Below are 20,897 nucleotides of genomic sequence, written 5' to 3'. Positions count from 1 at the left end.
CTGTAGTTCTAGCTACTTGGGAGGCTGGGATGGGAGGATTGCTTGAGCCTGGGAGGTGGGGGCTGTAGTGAGTCATGATCTCAGCACTGCACTCCAGCCTGGATGACAGAGCGAGGCCCTGTCCCTCACCCCCTAAAAAAATTCCCAATTATGTGCTTAAGGGATATTTGTTTCTTTAATGTCTATGGGTCATAAAGTTTGGCTAAAAAAACGAAAGAAAGAAAAACCTTGGCTATTAATTGTATTAATTAATTCACTTTATAATTTTATTCATTTAGCCAACAAACATGTGTTTGGTGCTCTATATAAGCCAGGTGCAAAGTTAGGTCCTGAAGATGGCACACCACCTCCAACTCGCCCCCCAAGCCTGAAATCTTTCCTGCTCAGTTAAAAAAAACACTTCCTCAGAAGCTTACCCATGAGCACACCCAAGGATTTTGTTGACAGCAATGTGCTGGCAACAGAGGATTCAAATGAATCCCTACTTTTTCACCCAGAAGTCCTTCTGATACGTGTCCAAAACTGAACTCATCATTGACAAACCCATTTAGTAGCAAGAATAGAAATAGGAACAGTGTAGAGCTTTTAGAGCAGAATATAACATAAATAAAAAGTGACGATGTGGTTGTTGCTTCATAGAACAGTGCTTGGTGCCAAATAAGGGCTGGAGAAATGTCTGTGAGTGAAGGAGGCTGTTACTTGTAAAATCAGTTCTTGCCCTAGTAGTGCTTTCAGCAGATGTGTGTAAATGAGGAAATGTGACTCGTTTTAGGTCTTAAGAACCGAAAAAGAGAAGCAGGATGTTTATCACCGTGAGCACATAGAAGACCTCCTAGACAAGCAAAGCCGGGAACTGCAAGACCTGGGTGAGCCCACAAGCAGAGGCCTCGTTGGTTAGGGTTGGAAGAGCTAGGTTATGGGGAAACACTCAAGAGTCCCCCAGACACAGTAGAAGTCTCAGGGAATATGGCTTTGTCTAAAAACAGGCTACATGTGTCCCCTGGAACTCACCGTGGTTTTCACTTCTGTGTTTTTACCCATTCACTAAGCACATTAAACACCTGTTGCATGAAAGTAGAAGGCATGGAAAAGGTCAAGTTTGGAACCTGATAGTCTTGCCTTGGGTCCCAGGCTTACCACGTACTTGCCAGGTGCTCTGGGGAGTCACCTGACCTTACCGAGCCTCACTTTACTCTGCTATAAAGCGGGAGTCCTAATACTTATTTTTCACACTCAGGATATTCTTCTAGGCCCTGAGTCCCCAAATACCACTCTGTGCTTTCCTGGAAACTGTTCTTCCCAGAGCAGGCAGGCAGGGAGTTTGGCTACCTGATGAGATGATGGGATGAGGGGTTGGTGGCAAGGAAGCCAGGCAGGCATTTGAATCTTGGCTCTGGAGGCAGCTGCTCCAGCTGGTGCTGGAAGGGATGGGAGAGCGCCCAGGGCTCCTGGGTGTCCCTGAAGCAAGTGCTGCTCTCCCACCTTAAATGCCATTCTTGCTTCTCTCCAGAATGTTGCAACAACCAAAAGTTGCTTCTAGAATATGAGAAGTACCAGGAGCTGCAGCTCAAGTCCCAGAGGATGCAGGAAGAGTATGAAAAACAGCTCCGGGATAACGATGAGACCAAGAGCCAGGCCCTGGAGGAGCTGACTGAGTTTTATGAGGCAAAACTGCAGGAGAAAACCACCCTTCTGGAAGAGGTACTCACAGGAAGCCATGCTGTGCCTCCCTTTCGCAGAGAAAAGCCACCCAATCACTCAGATCTCCATGGCATAGCCACTGTATGCCAGGATGTGTTGTACACTGGGACAGACATGGTTTCTACCCCCAAGGAACTTATATCTAATGAGAGACAGTCAAATAACATCTCAAATAAATATAACATTATGACTGTCACAAGTTCCGTGAGAGAAAAATATAGGAAGGCTGGGTGTCCGGTGAACAAGACCAAAGGAGAACAGGGATGGGGTGTTGGTGAGATTGGGGTTGAAGTGGTGGAGCGTGAGGCCTGATTTGGTAGGAAAAGAGGGGAGGCAGGAAGACAGGACAGACGGGAAGAAGGTGGATGGGTCAAGGGCCCTGTGGCCATGGTCTCTGTTTCTGGAATGACACTCGCCTCCGACTCCCTGGGACAGGTCCCCATGCTCATCTCACCTCAAGCCCTATTGGCACAAAGGTGCGTGAGTCCCTTCTCCCCTAACCACATGCCCACTCTCTCTGAGCCAGGCACAGGAAGACGTCAGGCAGCAGCTGCGGGAGTTTGAAGAGACCAAGAAGCAGATTGAGGAAGATGAAGACCGAGAAATCCAAGATATCAAAACCAAGTATGAGAAAAAGCTTCGGGATGAAAAGGAATCAAACCTGCGGCTCAAGGGAGAAACAGGCATCATGAGGAAGAAGGTAGCAGGCTGTTCTCCGAGGGACGTGGTGGGGGCGAGGGTGTTGCCGAGAAAGCTGGTGGGGGTGGTGCACTGACCAGTCTGGGGGTGCTGGCCAGGGTCCTGCCTGTCCCCATCTTCAGCGAGCAGGCTGGGAGAAGAGCACCAGCCAGTGCACCCTCACGCAGACGGACCCTCCCCACCACGTCCTCGGACAGGCAGCGGCACGGGCTTCCCTGCTCTCGTTTTCACAGGGTATTGGAGTTCCCCATGCGCAGATAGAGGCTTTCTAGTTTTCACTTACTGGCAAGTAGGATTCAGTCAGTGTTTTCTGAGATAACCCTCCGATGGAAATGGAAATGGAAATAAGGTCTTCTGGGGATGAGACAGGTGAAGTCTTGGCCTGGAGGCATCCTCAGGCTCTTGGTCCAGGGAGTTGTGGGCGGCTCCTGTTCAGCACCACGGGTGGGAGAGGGAATGGGGGTGTAGGATGCTTAGTTTACAAAGTGGGGAAGATGTTTTTAAGTTCACTCACTATCAGGGGTGAGGGAGGATTCAACTTAGTTTCCCCAAAACATTTAGCCCTGGAAAAGCTAAGTTCAAAGCAAGCTGAAGTTTCTTCCTATTAGAAAGCACACTAGTAAATCCAGAGGACCATCAGTCTTCCCTTCTTGGTCATGGCTAAGATGGCTCATCAGTTAGGGCCCACTTTCTGTGACCTTGATGCAGTGTGGATCCCAGCCTTTCAAGATCAGTGTGGTCATAGAAGTCTCTGGTCCACTTGGCGTACCGGTCTCCGGAACCTCTAGTGAAGACAGTCAGTCCTCTCATACGGGGAATGGGCCTGGATGTTATGGGACAGAATACTGCATCATCCATTTGGCCTGGGAAATTCCCGAACTGTCCCAAATGCTCCAGATATTCACTCCTAAAATCCCAGAAATGTTGAGTGCTAAGTGTTTTCAGTCCACAGAAGGTGGCCGGTGGTGGGGAGCCCCTTACACTGAGACAGTGGGAGGAATGGAGATGAGTTCTGACTTCAGTGGTCTCTGTTGTGCTGTTCGCTTTTCTAGTTCAGTAGCCTACAGAAGGAGATTGAAGAACGAACCAATGACATTGAGACCCTAAAAGGAGAGCAGATGAAACTGCAAGGAGTCATTAAGTCTCTGGAGAAGGACATCCAAGGCCTCAAGCGAGAGATCCAGGAGAGAGACGAGACTATTCAAGACAAGGTGACAGCTCTCCTTCTGTCCTCCCTCAGCTACGGCCAGATGGGCCAAGGCGAGGAAGGCAAAGCTCAGGGGAGAGAGGGTCCCTAGCTTCTCAGGATGCATTTCTTTAACTTGATGGGGGAACCAGCGGTCAGTGAAGCACCTGTTGTGCGGTCAGTGAAGTACCTGTTGTCTGCTTGGCACTGGGCTAATCGCTGTCAACACATCACATTTAGTTCTGCCAATAACCCAGGGGGCCTGAGAACCCAGTGTTATGGTTCGGGAAGCTGAACTCCACAAGGCTGGGTATCTTGCCCAGGGTCACACACTTCAGTAGGTGACAGGCTGCAATAAGAACCTGAGTCAGCTGACTCCACTGCTGCAGGCATCCTCGGAGGTGCTTCCCCATGGGCTGGGGGCAGCTCACTTGCCGCACTGCCCACATGGTCCCCCTGTCACAGAGGGACTCTCCTGGGGTTGTCCCTGTCCAGGAGGCTGCTTCCACTTTGGGGATGCCTTTCTTACAAAACACTCAGATGACAGAGACATCCCATTCTGTGGGGCAGGCACCTCAATACCCAGCATGTAGGATCATCCTCCTGAACACATCCAGATTCTGTGCCCCCCTCTCCATCCCCTCTGCCACTACGGCCCAAGGTAGGCGGAATTCTCCAAGGGCTGGGGACGTGGGCTTCAGTGTTAGGGAACTAGGTCCAGCACGGGTTCCATTTACTGGCCATTGCACCTCGAGCAACTTCTCTAAACCTTCATTTTCTCACCTATAAAATGGGGATGATAACCGCCTCAAGGGGTCTTGTAAGGATTACATGGGATCATGGGATCATGCCTGGATGTCATTTCTGCATGTGTCGGTGTACATATCTGGGTTTTGGTTTTTTTTGTTGTTGTTTGTTTAGGGAGGATCCAAAGCTCTGTTCAGATTCTCAAAGGGGGTTTTGACAAGAAAGAGACGAAGTCCTCCTCACCTAGAAAATGGCAACAGCCTCCTAAGCAGTCTAATGGCCTCACTTCCCACCTCCCGCCACCATAGACTGGCAGGGTGCAGGTGCAGTGCTAATGCTGCCACTCTCCTGCTCAAAGCCCTCACAGCTCCCCATTGCTACAGCAGGGGTCAGCATGCTCTTTCTGTAAAGGCCTAGGTAGTAAATATTTTTGGCTTTGGAGGCCATGTGGTGTCTCAACGAATCAACACCGCTGCCGTAGTGTGAAACCACCCATAAACAAAACATTAATCAATTAACTTGGCTGTGTTCCAATAAAGTTTTACAGAAATAGACAGCAGGCCCAATGTGGCCCACAGGCTGTAGTTTGCCAACCCCTGGCCTAGGGGATAAGTTCTGAACTCTTTCCCCCAATGTGAAGACCCTCACCTGCCTCCTCTATTTCCCCAGCCTCACCTCTCACCTCCCCCATGAACCACCATTTGGCTCTCAAGCCAGTCATTCTCAGCACCCTCAATATATACTTTGCCTTCTGTGCTTTCCTCTTTTACAACATTTATCACAATTTAGGCTTAGATTTGCTTCTGTGTCTTCTTTCCCAACTAGTGTTTTCTTTTAAGGGCAAGGGACTGTGTTGTGTTTATATTTGGAAACCCAACACTTGACAAAAGATCTTCATTCAGTAAATGTTTGATGGATGGATATACTTATGTTCTGATTACTATCGCTATGCAACAAATTAACCTTAAAACTTACTGATTGAGGCCAGGTGTGGTGGCTCATGCCTGTAATCCCAGCACTTTGGGAGGCAGAGGCAGGTGGATCACTTGAGGTCAGGAGTTCGAGACCGGCCTGGCCAACATGGTGAAACCCCGTCTCTACTAAAAATATAAAAATTAGCCGGGAGTGGTGGCACATGCCTGTAATCCCAGCTACTCTGGAGGCTGAGGCAGGAGAATCGCTTGAACTTGAGAAGCAGAGGTTGCAGTGAGCCGAGATCGTGCCACTACGCTCTAGCCTGGGTGATAGAGTGAGACCCTGTCTCAAAAAGAAAAACTTAGCGATTGAAAGCAACTATTTTATTCTGCTTACAGGTTCTACAGATCTGGAATCTGGACAGGGTACAAAAGGATGGCTTCTCTCTGTCCCCGATGTCTGGGGCCTCAGCTGGGAATACTGGGGGTGACTCAAAACAGCTGGAGGCTGGAAGATCAACATCCAATGTGGCTTCTTCAGTCACATGTCTGGCACCTTGGCAGGGGTGTCTGGGAGGCTAGGCTCAGCTGGGTCTTTTGATCAGAGCCCCTAATGTGCCCACCAGCCTGGATGTCTCAGTGTAGTTGGACTTCTTACATAGCAGATGCCCTCCCCCAATGCAGGTGTCCCAAGAGAGCCAGATAAAAGCTGCTTGGCCTTTTTTGGCCTAGCCTTGGAAGCCACACAGTCTCCCTTCTGCTGCATTATTTGGGTTATGAACAAGTCACAAGTCAAGGCAAATGCAAGGGAAGGGGATTCGCTTCCACCTCCTGATGGAGAAGCAGGAAGGTCATGCTGTAGAACAGCTGGAGTGTGGGGCGGGAGATGCTGTGGGGCCCATCGTGGGAAAATACCGCTGTTCACAACCTAATATGAATGAGTGAGTGAAAGCATGAGAGTCCTGGTACAGAGGCTGAGGGGTCTGTACTGTAGCCCCATGTGGGGAGTGCCAGCCTCTGTACTGACGAAGGGAGGAGAGGAGTCTCCTGATTGACCTCTTCAACCAGGAGAGTCACAGGCTTCGTGTTCTTTGCCCTAAAGGGCTGCAGTATACCAGGGCCTTACGATATCTCTCACGTCTCATCTCACCCCCAGGAGAAGCGAATTTATGATCTGAAAAAGAAAAATCAAGAACTAGGGAAATTCAAGTTTGTGCTTGACTACAAAATAAAGGAGCTGAAGAAGCAAATAGAACCTCGAGAGAATGAGATCAGGGTGATGAAGGAACAGATTCAGGAGGTAAGCAGCCATTTGCAACACTCTGGCCTCTCATTCCTTCTGTGTCTTCTTCCACGATTGGCTAGCTGGCCTCAGGGACTGAGGGGAAGCTCTCCTCACAGTCCTCTCTGCTGCCAAGGTGTGTGCAGCCTCCAGTCCACAGGGGTGCAACAGGGAAGGCCGTGGCCCCGCTGCAGCCCCAGCTGTCCCCAAAAGCAAATCGCTTGGGAGTTAACTTGCCGCAGGACCTGGAGATGGGCTTTGGCCCTACCCGTGTTCCGTGCCCTCCTAAGGGAGATGCCGCTATTGGGCATTTGGCCACCAGAGGGCAGTGTGTACTCAGCCAACAGGCTGTCCTTCTAGTTCAACATTTTTTCTCAAACTGGAAATGTTGGTTGAGACCCTAGGCGAGGCCATGGTGTTTGGACTTCATCTGATAAGGAATGAGAAGTCATCAGACGCTCTTGAGCAGAAGAGTGGCATAATTAAGAATATGTTCTGGGAAGCAAACAGGATGAAGGTAGAGAGGGGAGATTAAAAGCAAGATCAACTGGACAAGGGTTTCTGAGAATCCTGTGAGGTCCCCCGTGCCCCCCCAGCACACCACCCTTCCCTGCAACATGTGTTTCCCCATCAGCCTCCCCTACCGGGCTGACAGCGGAGTCCATGTTGATCTAAAACCGAATTCTTGATTTTTCTCTCCCCCTTCCTCCAATTTTCCCATTCTTAGTTAGTGGCCCAGTTACTTAATGCAGAAATGCAGAAGTCTTTCTTGATTCTTCACTTCTCTTAACTCCTTATCCAAATCATCACCAACATCTATCTGATCAGTTTCCAAAACATATCTCACATCAAACCCTCCTTTCCCGCTGCTGCTATCACCCTGGTACAAGCAGCCACCATCTCTTATCTGGACTGGACTCCAGCCTCCAGTCTGGTCTCCACATAGAGGCCTGAGTGAACTCCCCAATGGGGTCCCATCCCACCTACAATAAAATCCAAAGTCCCAGTCAGGCCCACAAGGTCCTGCAATGATCCAGCCCCTCCCTGCCTCTCCCTGCCTCTCCAGCCTCCTCTCGCAGCTCCCTCTCCCTGCTCCAGCCCACTGGCTTTCTGACAGTTCCTGTAAGTCACGCTTTTCCATCTCAGGACCTCTGCAGTGCTGCTGCCTCAGCCTGGAAGGCTCTTCCCCCAGATCACCACATGGCTGGCTTCTTTGCATCTTTCAGGTCTCAGCCTATATGCCTTCCCTAACCACCCTAGACAAAATAGGCTTCTGCTCCTCCTCCATCTTCTCTAATTGTTTGTGCTGAGCCAGGATAACAGATACAAGGGTGTCAGAGAGCACTGATGACCCAACTAGAAGTGCCAGAGCCATGGGGTGCCGGTCTGCCCGATGACGCCTGTGCTCTGGTAAGCCCAGTAAAGAGCCAGGTGGAGATCAGTCCAGGGCCAGGGGGCCCAGAGGGGGTACGTCCTTGTGACAATGACTTTTTCCCTGGCTTCTGGGATGAGAAAGGATGCCCCCAGCTGACCACAGACCTGCCTCCGCTGGGCCTCCTACCATTCTTGAGTGCTTTCAGGGCCCCAGAATGGCAGCTGTCAGTCCATTCGGGGTGCTATAACAAAATACTTTAGAAGGGGTAATTTATGGCCAACAGAAATGTATTGCTGAAAGTACTGGAAGCTGGGAAGTCTAAGACCAAGGCTCCAGCAGATTTGGTGTGCAGGCCTATTCCTCATAGATGGCACCTGCTATGTGTCCTCATGTGATGGAAGGGCAAAAGGGGGCAAACAAGCTCCCTCCAGCCTCTCGTACAAGGGCACAAATCCTATTCGTGAGGGCTCTGCCCTCGTGACCTGATCACCTCCCAAAGACCTGACCTCCTAATCCCATCACTTTGGGGGTTAGGTTTCACCATAGGAATTTGGGGTGGAGGACACCAACGTTCATCAGACCATAGCAGCTTGAGAAGATGAGAGGAAGAGCAGAGGCCCCACCTACCTGGAGGGCCAGCACACCACGGGCCCCTGGAAATCACTGCCCCCTTTCTCCCTCCTCATTTGACACATTTGTCGGCTGCATTTCAGGTCGGGTCCGTTGTTTGCTAATGGTCAGCTTACTTCCCCCACCAACACACCTGGGGGGACCATTCATCTTCTCTGGCAGTAACAGGGGCCAACCATGGCCTTGATGCTCAGCAGGGAATATACTTGCACCTTGGGAGTGATTCCAGCAGGATCCCTCCTACCTCCTTTCGCTGGTGCCAGTTGCTGTCAGGGCTGATATCTGGGCCTGGGTGCCTCCGGGAGCCTCTGACCTTGGGGTTTCCCTCTGGGGGTCATAGACACCTTTGGTTCATGCACTGTGGGTCTCCTGTAAAGATCTTTTTCTCCCAGGAAGGAAGCCTCAAGCCCTCGGCTCATTTGTAGAGCTGCAACCTCTAATAACACTTCCCGATTCAGGTACCTCCCCTCACATACTCTCTTTCCAACTTGGCTCTGATGATCCAAGGGTCCCTTTGCCCTGCCTAGGGGAGAGGTTTCCCAAGGCTTGTCGTTTCAGTTTACACTCATTTACTAGGGCAGGGTTTCTCAAGCTCGGCACTATTACTATTTTGAGGTAGGTAATTCTCTGTCATGGAGGGTCTGTCCTGTATATTGCAGGATGTTTAGCAGCATCCCTGGTCTCTACCTGCTAGATCCCAAAAGCACTCCCTATCCAGGGTGTTAAAACTAAAAAATGCCTTCAGACCTTGCCAGAGGTCCCTTGGGGGGGCAAAATGCTTTCTACCCTCCTGCCTGAGCCCCACTGGGAATCTCTGAGTGTGATGAAAAACGCATGGAAAAGTAGGTGGAATTTCCACACTGGGAAAAGATGCTTGTTTCCACATAAGGGGCTAGGCTTCTGGCTGTCCAGCCAGCTACTCAAATTTGACATATTTCCCAATTTCTCTATAAACAGATTATTTTTATTTTCAGAGTAGTGCGAGTCTTTGCCTGGGGGAAAAGACGAACAGAAGTAAATAATACACTCCTGTATGCCCTCCCTGCTAACCTCATCTGTCACTGCTGGCCTGAGATTTAGAGAATGAGGCACTGAGACATGATCTTTGGGAGCCCCACAAACAGAAGCCCCTTTCTGTCTTCCAGCTGTCATTGCCTTGGCCTAGGATGCTATCATCTGTCTCCTCAGCCACACTGGCAGCCTCCTGACTGGTCTGCCTGGCCCCCGTCTTGCTCTTTTCAGCAGAAGCTCTGCATCAGGCCCTCTAAGATGCAAATTACATCATTCCACTCCTGGTCTAAGCCTTCAGCGGCTCTCTGAGCTTTCAGGATAAAGGCAGACTTCTCACCATTTGAGCCTCTGCCCTTGGGTCCTGCATGACCTAGCTCAGCCAGCCTCTCTCATCCCTCCCCTCTCCCCCTTCTTCAAATCCCTGCTTCTGCAGCCACCTAAGCCACTTGTAGCCTGCAGAGATGTGCCAGGCTGACCATGCCTCTGGTCCTCTCTGTGTGCAGGCTGTTCTGTCTGCCTGGAATTCTTTCCCCTTTTGTCCTCTAATACTTATTCTTCCTCCCAAATCCAGTGGACGCATCCCATCTTTTTGGGTGCTGCCTGCTCACCTCCTCTGTGTACACACAGTGCCTTCTGCCTTGACTGCAGTGTTTATCCTACTCCACCTGAATTTCTGATTTACTTCTTTCTTATCCCTGCAGACCTGAGGCCTCTTGAAGGCAGAAGCTACTTCTTAATCAGCCTTAGATCTCTAAGTCTACAAGCTGGGTGGCCCTTTCTAATGGGCACATTCTTTAGCTGTGCGAATACCCACACTCAATGTGTGTCCCCTACAAGGTGGTTCTACATAACTCTGCCAACACTGCCTTCTTATCTTCTCATTCCTCTTCCAGAAGCAGGGTGTTTCAGGCTCTTCTCATGTCCCTCACTATGCTCTCCTTTGCCCACCACACTTGCCATTATTCGTTCATTCCTCAAATATTTGAGTGCCACCTTTATGCCAGGCTTTGGGTCAGAGGGCTATTCTGTCTATACAAAATGCTTCTAATAATGAGGAAAACGTTCTTCTAAAAGCTGTCCCTTTGTGTCTAGAACATGGATGTGGTTCATTAGGGCCTCCTGGTACCCCCCAGCAGGTTACCAAGAGCCTTGAAATTTGACCAAAGGGCCTGGGATAGACTACAGGGGGAGGGTCTACTCTACCTAGCCGTGAAAAAACCCAGTGAACGATCCCATTCTCCCAAAACAGTCAGCAAACCTCCCTCTTATCAGAAATACTAGTGTCCACCAGATTTAGTCCATAAGTCATTAGGAATTAGGTCAATGAAAGCTCATGCACAGCTAGTCTCATCCTAATTGGACACTCCAGTTGTCATTCCCATGACTTTGGTTAATATAAATGCAACAGTGAATTTTTAAAAAATCTTTCAGCCCGGGTGCAGTGGCTCACGCCTGTAATCCCAGCACTTTGGGAAGCCAAGGTGGGCAGATCACTTGAGGTCAGGAGTTCAAGACCAGCCTGGGCAACATGGTGAAACCCTGTCTCTCCTAAAAATACAAAAAAAAAAAAAAATTAGTTGGGCATGGTGGCGGTTGCCTGTAATCCCAGCTACTTGGGAGGCTGAGACTAGAGAATTGCTTGAATCCGGAGGCGGAGGTTGCAGTGAGCCGAGATAGAGATCGCACCACTGCACTCCAGCCTCGGCAATAGAGCAAGACTCCATCTAAAAAAAAGGTATTTCAGAAGCTCACTGGTGGTTTCTTATTTTTCTTGTGAAGACAGAACACTTCTCAGTTGTACTTTTTAAGACCTTTCAACAGAATGATGATGCCGAGGCCCCTTCTCAGCTTCCTCTTTCCTGTTTTATGCCTTAGATGGGTGGTGCCCACATGTTGGTCCCTCCAAACTTTCTGCTTTAGAATGATCCCATTCTAAAGTGGCCCCAGAGGGTCGAGATTCACTCATACAACTTCACAAAGCAAGCGAGGAAGGTGCTTCTCTGGGGAACCCTGCCTCAGGTGAGAGTTAAGGTTCCAGTGCTTGGGTGTCACCAATTTATAAGGAATTCAAGAAAATAAAATAATCAGCATGGTTGAAGGAAAGGGAAAGTGACTCAGAGGGAAAACGTCCCAGCCTGGCCGTGGAAACACGTGATGCTGGTTTAACATATCAGTCCAGGGGTGGGGAGCTGTTAGGAAAGGAAGTAGAAGAAAGGTTTTGATCCAGAGGACACAGAAGGGGATGAGAAAAGAAACGCCCAGGTAACAGGGCGACGTCCCCACTGAAAGACTACAGTTCTCAAATACAGTTTTCATTATCTCACTTTCTTCTTCTTGACTCTTTTCCCTTGTTCTCTACAGATGGAAGCCGAACTGGAGAATTTCCGTAAGCAGAACACTCAACTGGAGCTGAACATCACAGAATTGTGGCAGAAACTGAGAGCCACCGATCAGGAGATGCTCAGAGAGAGACAGAAGGTGTGAGGGTTTCAGAGTCTGGCAGTTCTTGGATTCGGGATCTGGCACCTATCTGCAATGGGCAGCTGGCTTCCAAGAGGCAGAGCCAGCCCACTGCGAGGATATGCTTCCCATTTTAACTCACATTCTTTACTTGCTCCCAGCCCTGCCTGATTTCAGGCCCATGTAGATTTACATCACTGAACTCATCCGAGACTATAAAATGACTTTGGGTAAGTGATCAAGGAGGTGGGAAGCCAGCATGGCAGGAATATTTGTAGCATTTGGTTTCTTTGGAGGAGGAAAGTACGTGCTCAGAGAGGCAATTTGTCGCCGCTGGTTTAAGGCTTTGACGACCGAAAAATTGCCGAGGCCAGGGGAACCTCAAAGGTCATCAATTCCCGTTTCTCTATGTTATAAATAAGAAAAGTTAGGCCCCCAAAATTGGGAGGTTAAGAAACTTCACCCAGCACCCACAGCTAGGTAGTACACACAGAGCTAATAATGGAATCTAGGTTTTCTGGACGTGGGCCAGGACACAGTTGTGCCCTCCTCCCTAGCACAGGCCACTCCTTAACATTTGTTGAATAAGATTGGAACTTTCCGTCCAGGCACAGTGGCTCATGCCTGTAATCCCAGCACTTTGGGAGGCCGAAGCAGGCAGATCACAAGGTCAGGAGTTCGAGACCAGCCTGGCCAACATAGTGAAACCCCATCTCTACTAAAAATACAAAAATTAGCCAGGCATGGTGGTACACGCCTGTAGTCCTAGCTAACTGGGAGACTGAGGCAGGAGAATTGCTTGAATCTGGGAGGCGGAGGTTGCAGTGAGCCAAGATTGCACCACTGCACTCCAGCCTGGGCAACAGCAAGACTCCGTCTAAAAAAAAAAAAAAAAAGTTGGAACTTTCCATCCTCTGCAGTAAGCATTAACTAACTGTGCACTAGGTAACACTAGCAGCTGCAGAGCTATAAACGTGAACTGATGCAGATCCTGCCGTTTCCATGCTGAAGAGGATGATTGGGAATTTGTGGCATGTGATAATAGTTATATTGAGAGGTAGAAGACTATGGAACATGTAGAAAGGGCCATGGGAGCAAGGAGAAATGACTTTCTCCAGGTCAGGGTTGGGGAAGACAGGTAAAGGCATGATGAAGAGGGAACGCTAGCCCAACTGTGTAGATGAACCAACCTGCCCACTCAGCAGCGCTCCTGACTATCGGGAAGGGTAAGCACTGGGTGAGCTAACCTGGGAGACGTGGAAGCCCTGGCCAGGAATCTGCAAGAGAGAAATGATGCCATCTATCTTGGCTCTAAAGGGATATGGGTGACCACGTGAGCTTCCTTTCATCTTTTTTTTTTTTTTTTTTTTTGAGATGGAGTCTCGCTCTGTCGCCCAGGCTGGAGTGCAGTGGCGCAATCTCGGCTCACTGCAAGCTCCGCCTCCCGGGTTCACGCCATTCTCCTGCCTCAGCCTCTCCGAGTAGCTGGGACTACAGGCGCCCGCCACCACGCCCGGCTGATTTTTTGTATTTTTAGTAGAGACAGGGTTTCACCGTGGTCTCGATCTCCTGACCTCGTGATCCGCCCGCCTCGGCCTCCCAAAGTGCTGGGATTACAGGCGTGAGCCACCGCGCCCGGCCTTCCTTCTTTTAAGGCCTGTGGTCCTGACAGGGAATCAGAGTCAATAAAGGAGCCCGTCTGTGTGGCCTCTTAAGGATGAAGCCCCATGTAGGCTGTTCAGGCCGGGTGCCCAGCCGAGGGCAGGTGCACAAGACTTTTCGTGCCTCCACCTGTTGGCTGTGTGCCCATCTAAGTTTCTATGCCCAGTGTGGCCTCTGGCGGTCAGCTGTAAGTCCCAGATGAGGCGTCTCTTTTCCCTTTCTGTGCCATTAACCTCTGCCTGCAGTCCCCGCCCCTCCACCTGGAGAGCACCCTACAGCACCGGAAGGAAATGTCTCTGATTGCAGGAGCGAGACTTGGAAGCGCTGGTCAAAAGGTTTAAAACAGACCTCCACAACTGCGTAGCCTATATTCAGGAGCCGCGGCTGCTGAAGGAGAAGGTTCGAGGTCTCTTTGAGAAGTACGTGCAGCGAGCAGACATGGTAAGCTCAGCCTCCCCTCCTGCCACGCCCTGACCTCCAGGGTCTCCTCTCCCTCGCTGAGAATCTCTTGGGCCCCATCAGGTCGAGATCGCAGGGCTGAACACAGACCTGCAGCAGGAGTACACCCGGCAGCGGGAGCACCTGGAGAGGAACCTGGCCACTCTCAAGAAGAAGGTGGTCAAGGAGGGTGAGCTGCACCGCACAGACTACGTCCGCATCATGCAGGTACCTGCACGCTCCCCTCGGCCGCTGTGGAGGCCAAGCCATCCGCGATGAGAGATCCCATCAAGGGTCCCTCTGAGATCACCTGTCTTCACGGCTCCCCAGGTGTCTGGGGACCCAGTAGCTCCCCCTAAAGTCTTATTTTGGCTCCTCTCCTCTGAGCTCGTCTTGGCTGTGACTGTGGCTGAGAGCTCACCTAGGAGGTTTTCTAGGCACTTCAGTGCTGCACCCCGGCCTCCACCCCACCAATGCCCACCTCCCTTCCCCACGTACCCGGTTCCTCTTTTCTACCCCATCTTTATCCAGACCACACCTGTGTCCTGCCTCACTCCTCTCATCAGCCCCTTGGCCCTTAGACCTTCATCCACATCATCTTAGCTCTCCTGAGCCACTCTCCCTTCTCTCTTCTATTCCCAACTCTCATTTCACCTGACTTTGTTTTGCTCCTGCTACCCATATCTCGTGGCCACGCCTCATCTGATTTTTCTGGTGCCTCAGGTCCCTACCCTTATCTGTTGTGTCCCAAGTTAGCCACACCCTCCCAGAGCTGGCCTCACTCTGGTTTAATAAGCGCCTCACACCCACCTCCCTGGATCCTTCACAGGCTGTTCAGAGAGCCTCACCCCATTACTGCCGCCTCCACACAGGCACGTTATCAGGACTGCCAGTCGGGATTCTTCTGCCAGATTTCTGTTTGGGTATCAGTATCGTCTGAGGCAATTAATGTGAATTAGTATCAAAAGGGAACATCAGAATCGCATTTATAAAGCACGTACCTTTTTATGTTCACATTTCTTTAATGCCATAATTAAAATACTGGAATGAGAACAGGTTGCAGTTAGATTGAAAGAACCAGTTCCCAGCTTGGCCAGTTCATACACAGCTGGGCAGAGCGCACTGTCATTCAGGCCAGACCCAGGCACGGCTGGACTCATGCCATCTTACGACCAGTCCCTGCTGAAAAGCAGCCCAGTCCATCTACCCCTTGCCCTAATCCTTGGCCATGAAAGCCATCGGAGGCCCAGAGATAGAAGTGCCTCCAGCTGGTGGAGCCCTGAGACACCAGCAGCCGCACGCTGAGCCACTGCCTAGGGCCTGGAGTGCCCTGAGCGTGGAGAGCTCCTGGGGCTCTGGAGTGCAGCGAGCAGGGAAGGGAAACCAGGATGACAGCAGGAGCAGTGGCCAGCTGCTGACATCACCGAGCACCCTCTGTGCCCTGTCACCAGAGAACAGGCCTGAGGAACTGGGTCCCTCTCTCCATGCCAAGCAGCCAAAGCAAACATTGATGTAGAAGGAGGAAGATCACAGGCTAGCCAGAGGGTGTGAGCATCAGCATGAGGCTGCTGGGGCGGGCATCCTGTCCTCTTCTGCTTCCCCATGTCCCGGAGGGTGCTGGGCCAGGGTGGGGTAGAAAACAGAGAAGACCCGTGCAGGGCTCCTGCCCAGCCCTGCCACTCCCTGATGGCTGGCAGAGGGAGCCATCAAGTGAAGTCCCTGGAAGAACATTTTCTCCAGCAGCATTGTAACCTATGTGCTGGGGGGTCCTGTGGATCCAAATAAGTAACTTCAGCAACTGCAGGGAGTAAGAAGGGGCCCAGGGTGGGGTGGGGGGTGTGGCAGGGGGTGCAGGTCTCCGGATCCCCCCTTCAACCAGAAAGAGACTGCTTGCTGCTAACAGTGGGGCTCTTTTTGTTGGCAAAACGTTTGGAAGATTTAAAAAAAAAAACAAGTTTTCAAAACCACTGTGCCAACCCTGGTTTACCCTGCTCCGCCACTACTCTGCCAGGAGACCTTGGGTAAATTCCTTAACTCAAGGAGCCACCTTGCCTGTATGTAAAACAGGGAAGAAAACACCAACCTGAGAGTGGGGGGTTCCTGCAGGATTGAATGGGACAACCATATGAGGCACTAGGCACTGGCCTGGTACAGAATCTAAGTGCTCAAAAAAAAGGCAATTTCCAGCCGGGCGCAGTGGCTCACGCCTGTAATCCCAGCACTTTGGGAGGCCGAGGCGGGTGGATCGCGAGGTCAGGAGATCGAGATCATCCTGGCTAACATGGTGAAACCCCGTATCTACTAAAAATACAAAAAAAATTAGCCGGGCATGGTGGCCGGCGCCTGTAGTCCCAGCTACTCGGGAGGTTGAGGCAGGAGAATGGCGTGAACCTGGGAGGCAGAGCTTGTAGTAAGCCGAGATCGCACCACTGCACTCCAGCCTGGGCGACAGAGCAAGACTCTGTCTCAAAAAAAAGAAAAAAGGCAATTTCCATCCTCTTCATCCAAGCAATAGACCTATCAAGAACCAAGGTGGAAATCCATGGGAAAGCCTAGAAGCCCATCACAGGATGGGCCACGGGTGCCTGTGGACTGCAGGTGGCGGGGTGGAGGGTGGATGGCACAACTGATTCCAGACCCTTCAGTTGGTGGCCTTAGTGTGTGCTGGTCAGGAGCTAGCTGGACCTCATCTTCAGTTGCCATGGCCCTGGCACTTCAATCCAAAAAGGCTGAGGAAGGCCGCAGCAAACATGGCATCTAAGAGTAACTCATTAGAAAATAACAGAAAATGAGGTCACTGTCTCATTTGTATATTCAGACAGGAGCTCAGCCTCGCCACTCCATTCCTCAGCACATTGGCAGATATGAAAATAAGAGTTGCTATGAGATACAAACATCTAGGACACACATTTTATTCATTCAGTACACATTTTTTGAGGGCTTCTTGTACAGCAAGCTCTGTGTCAGTCACTGAGGATTCCAAGATGAACGTGATAGTGTTCCTACTCTCAAGGAGTTCATCATTGGGAACCTGGACCGGATACAAATAATTACTGCTCAACTCATTGTATGCAGTGCTGTAGGCTCATCCTGGAAATGGGGTTCAGTGATGCCTTCAGGACTTGTGGAAGGTTTCTGGGGCAAGGGGCATTTGAGCTGAGCCTTGAAGGTGAGTAGAGGTTGATCATGGAACAAGTCAGGGAAGAGCCTTCCAGGCCGTGGGAACAACCTAAGAAAAAGCAGAGAAAAGTGAGGCCTGTGAGGTGCTTGGAGACCCAAGAGTCCAAGAGAAGAGAGTCCAAGTGGAGAAGAACCCACTGAAATGGTTGGTGGCTGAGGGTCCTGTTGGAAAGGGCCTCCATGCCATGCCAAAAAGCACAGTTTTGTCCTGTAAACAGTCTCCACCCAAGGCTTCTTAGGTAGGGGTGTCTTTGTTTTGAAAAGACAAAACACTCCATTGGCAAGGTGGGAAGACTGGTGGGGAAAGAGGCAGGTGGCAGAAAAACCCGTTAGGAAATGACTGCCGTGTTAAGGGTAGATGCAGAGGACTTGGAAAGGGGAAAGTTGTGGCGTCAAAAGGCATTTCAGAGTAGAAACGACAAATAGAAATGTCAGGTTAGACATGGGAGGAAGGTTGAAAGAACGGAGAAGGATTCCAGGATGGCTCATTTGTGCAGTTAGGCAGATGGTGAGCCCACTAACTGTGGGTTCCAGAAAGATGTCACTGATGCAAGGATTCCAAGTCCATGGAATAAATCTGTTGCCTGCTTTTTCCAGGCTGTGAGGTACTGCCATAGTCTAAAGGCATCGACTCAGGCCATGCCATTAGGGGGTGCTGTAGGCATTCCCTTCTCTTCTCTGCTCAATACGGAGGTCGGAAAGACCTGCCAGGGTCATCAGTCAGTTCCAAAGGCCAAAGGCAGTCCTGGACAGCTTGGCAGAACCCCTTTGCTTAGAAAGCTTTTTACATAAACAGTTTCACATCCCCCAAGACTTGGCACGTTGGTGGACCCCAGGTCAGATTTCCTCTGCAGCTGTGTAAACCTGGGTGGGGGTCTGGAGGATTGGAGGGGATTTTGGAGGTCAAACTGACCAGTGAGAGATCAGGAAGAGAAGACTCAGCAAACCCATTGCATTCACATTTTTAATTCACAAAGCCATCCAAAGCATAAACGGTTGACCTCAATGTGACCTCGGGACCCCTCAGAACACAGGCCATCCCAGAAAACATTTTGCGGGTAGCCCAACTTATACTTATTGGGAGTGTCCTTGGCCATCATACTATGTGAGGTATTGGAATGGAGGTGACATAAATGTGAGGGGGGACAGCAGAGCCTGGAAAGCAGTAGTCACGGAGGAACAGGGCACTCTGGATGGAGGCACGACAGGGTTCAGACCCCAGCTCTACCGCTGAGATACGGCCTCAGTTTCCTCACAAGGTTGGGGTAAGGATGAACTGAGGGACTGTATGCATGCTGTTTGATACATTTGCAGTGATCCAATCAACCCTTGCAATTGTGGTTACTCTTATTATCGTTATCATCAAGCTCTTCCTGCCTTAGATTCTGCTCGCTGCCTCCTGGCTCCGGGCCTGGAACACTCTTCTCCTCTGTCTCCCCTGGGAGCCCTCCTCACTCTGGGTTGGGCCCCTGCTTCAGCCTCTCATGGCAGCTCTGCAGTGGAGCCAAGCGGGACCTCCCACGTCTGGCACAGTGACCAGAGTCAGCTTTCAGGAACTGGTTCTTAGATTACTTTTCTTAAATGAATAAGTGAGTGAATGAATGAATGAACGAACAGAACAAGAGAGTCAGGCTGCACTGAGTGGTGGTCCTCAATCATACTCCAACAAGGATCAAGCTCTGCAGACCCATCTAGGTAAGGGAGCATCATGAAGATGTCAGAGGTTGGCGGGGGGGTCAGGAACAGGCATTCACACCAACAGGTACCAGAAGCCAGAAATCCCAATCACAGTGACAGGGCTGTAGAGGGTGGAGGGGGTGGGGAGAAGCCAGGGCAGGGCTCCACTTGCCGGGGGGCCTTTACAGCAGAACAAGGGAGAGCACTGAGAGCTGGTGATAAACCAGCAGGTAGGATGAACATCAGAATCAGCTCAGACACAAAATCAATAGGACTCAGTGACAGAATGGATGGAGATGACCAAAAAGAGGAAGCGACTAAAGATGCAAACTGTGAGAGAACTCGAATTGTGCTTTCAGTTTCTAGTGCTTATTCTGATGATTATTATTGAGTTCTTTTTTCTTTTTTCTTTTTTTTTTTTTTTTTTTTTTTTTTTTTTTTTTTTTTTGAGACGGAGTCTATTATTGAGTTCTTTAATGAGGATCAGGAGAAGTGAAGCTTAGCGAGGCCTACTGAAAGGAGAAATGGAGAGAGACCTCAAGCGAGCAAGCTTCCCCCTGTGGCTCTAAGACCTTCCCTTCTATTCTGGTCTCTTTCACCTGTCCCTTATCCCTTGGTTTGTAACTTCCTTACTAGTAAGAATCTCATCTTATTTGGTTTGGTATCCACTGCATTAGTTATTCATTTTCTCATCCATTTCACAAATATTTATTGAGCACCTCTAACACTCAAGGCAGGGTCCAAGGTCCATAACCCAATAAATATGTATTGAATTGATCATGTCATGATATAAAGTCTGCAAGGAGAAGGTCCATGGGAGGATCTAGCAGAGTTTTACCAGGCAGCATCTGGAAAGGAAATGCGGGAAACCTATCGCTGTTATGAGACAATTTGGAACTGTAATGTTCCCCACTCTCCCTCCCAAACTGGGGACACCAAAGAATGACAAGTCCAGCTTGGTGAGTAGATGAGTTTATTTAGGTCTTCCATGTGGGGCACTCCTGGGCAGCAGCAGGACAGCTCTAGAGACCTGCTTTGCCTCACATCTCTAAGCTGCTTTTAAGCTAATTTTCTGGCTCTTGACCTGCTGTGTATGTGCCATGGGACTGTTTTCCTTAGTAGGTTTTCAGATATCTTCTAGGATGTTCGGATTCTCAGGGACACCTGCTCCACAGCTGGGCACCATGGCCTTGATTAACTGCCTGGCCTTGAGGGTTCAGACAGTGAACATACACCCTTAGGTAACCTGGTGGGGGACCCATCACACTACAATCACCAAGGCCTGGGTTGGTTAAAAGGGTAAAGCATTCAATGGAGAAAACATCTGATTCAGAAACACAAGTACAAATTCTAGCATGAAGAATGAGGGGTTCACAATGAGGACTGGGCATTTCATCCGAGAGAGAGAATTTCATTACTATAAAGGAATACCTGAGGCTGGGTAATTTATAAAGAAGAGAGGTTTATTTGGCTCACAGTTCTGAGGGCTGTACAGGAAGCATGGCACCAGCATTGCTTCTGGTCAAGACCTCGGGAAGCTTTTACTCATGATGGAAGGCACAAGAGAAGCAGGCGTGTCAGATGGCGAAAGAAGGAGTAGGAGAAGAGAAGGGGCCAGTCTTGCTCTGTCGCCCAGGCTGGAGCGCAGTGGCATGATCTCAGCTCACTGCAAGCTCCGCCTCCTGGGTTCATGCCATTCTCCTGCCTCAGCCTCCCGAGTAGCTGGGACTACAGGCACCCGCCACCCCGCCCGGCTAATTGTTTGTATTTTTAGTGGAGATGGGGTTTCACCATGTTAGCCAGGATGGTCTTGATCTCTGACCTCGTGATCCGTCTGCCTCAGCCTCCCAAAGTGCCGGGATTACAGGTGTGAGCCACCGCGCCCAGCCGGGGCCAGGTTCTTTTCAAACAACTAGTTCTTGCAGGAACGAATAG

General features: G+C 50.3%; 1 protein-coding gene across 4 annotated transcripts in view; it reads left to right on the top strand.

Moving 5' to 3' along the window:
- CFAP57 (cilia and flagella associated protein 57) overlaps window positions 1-20,897 on the top strand; it is an 89,173-nt gene that overhangs the window by 55,141 nt on the left and 13,135 nt on the right. The window contains exons 14-22 of one of the 4 annotated variants that reach the window (XM_063627599.1): window positions 773-866; window positions 1,511-1,701; window positions 2,228-2,401; window positions 3,453-3,611; window positions 6,404-6,547; window positions 11,466-11,564; window positions 11,907-12,023; window positions 13,974-14,108; window positions 14,190-14,333. In XM_063627599.1, coding sequence (XP_063483669.1) covers window positions 773-866; window positions 1,511-1,701; window positions 2,228-2,401; window positions 3,453-3,611; window positions 6,404-6,547; window positions 11,466-11,564; window positions 11,907-12,023; window positions 13,974-14,108; window positions 14,190-14,333 — 1,257 coding nt within the window. Of the gene's footprint in view, window positions 1-772; window positions 867-1,510; window positions 1,702-2,227; window positions 2,402-3,452; window positions 3,612-6,403; window positions 6,548-11,465; window positions 11,565-11,906; window positions 12,024-12,166; window positions 12,731-13,973; window positions 14,109-14,189; window positions 14,334-14,934; window positions 15,159-20,897 lie in introns of those variants that run through there. The other 3 variants (XM_055255407.2, XM_055255405.2, XM_063627600.1) reach the window with 3 other exon arrangements.

This window comes from Symphalangus syndactylus, chromosome 12 (assembly GCF_028878055.3).
Source record: "Symphalangus syndactylus isolate Jambi chromosome 12, NHGRI_mSymSyn1-v2.1_pri, whole genome shotgun sequence".
NCBI classification, from domain to species: Eukaryota; Metazoa; Chordata; class Mammalia; order Primates; family Hylobatidae; genus Symphalangus; species Symphalangus syndactylus.
This window is presented reverse-complemented; position numbering and strand designations above follow the sequence as displayed.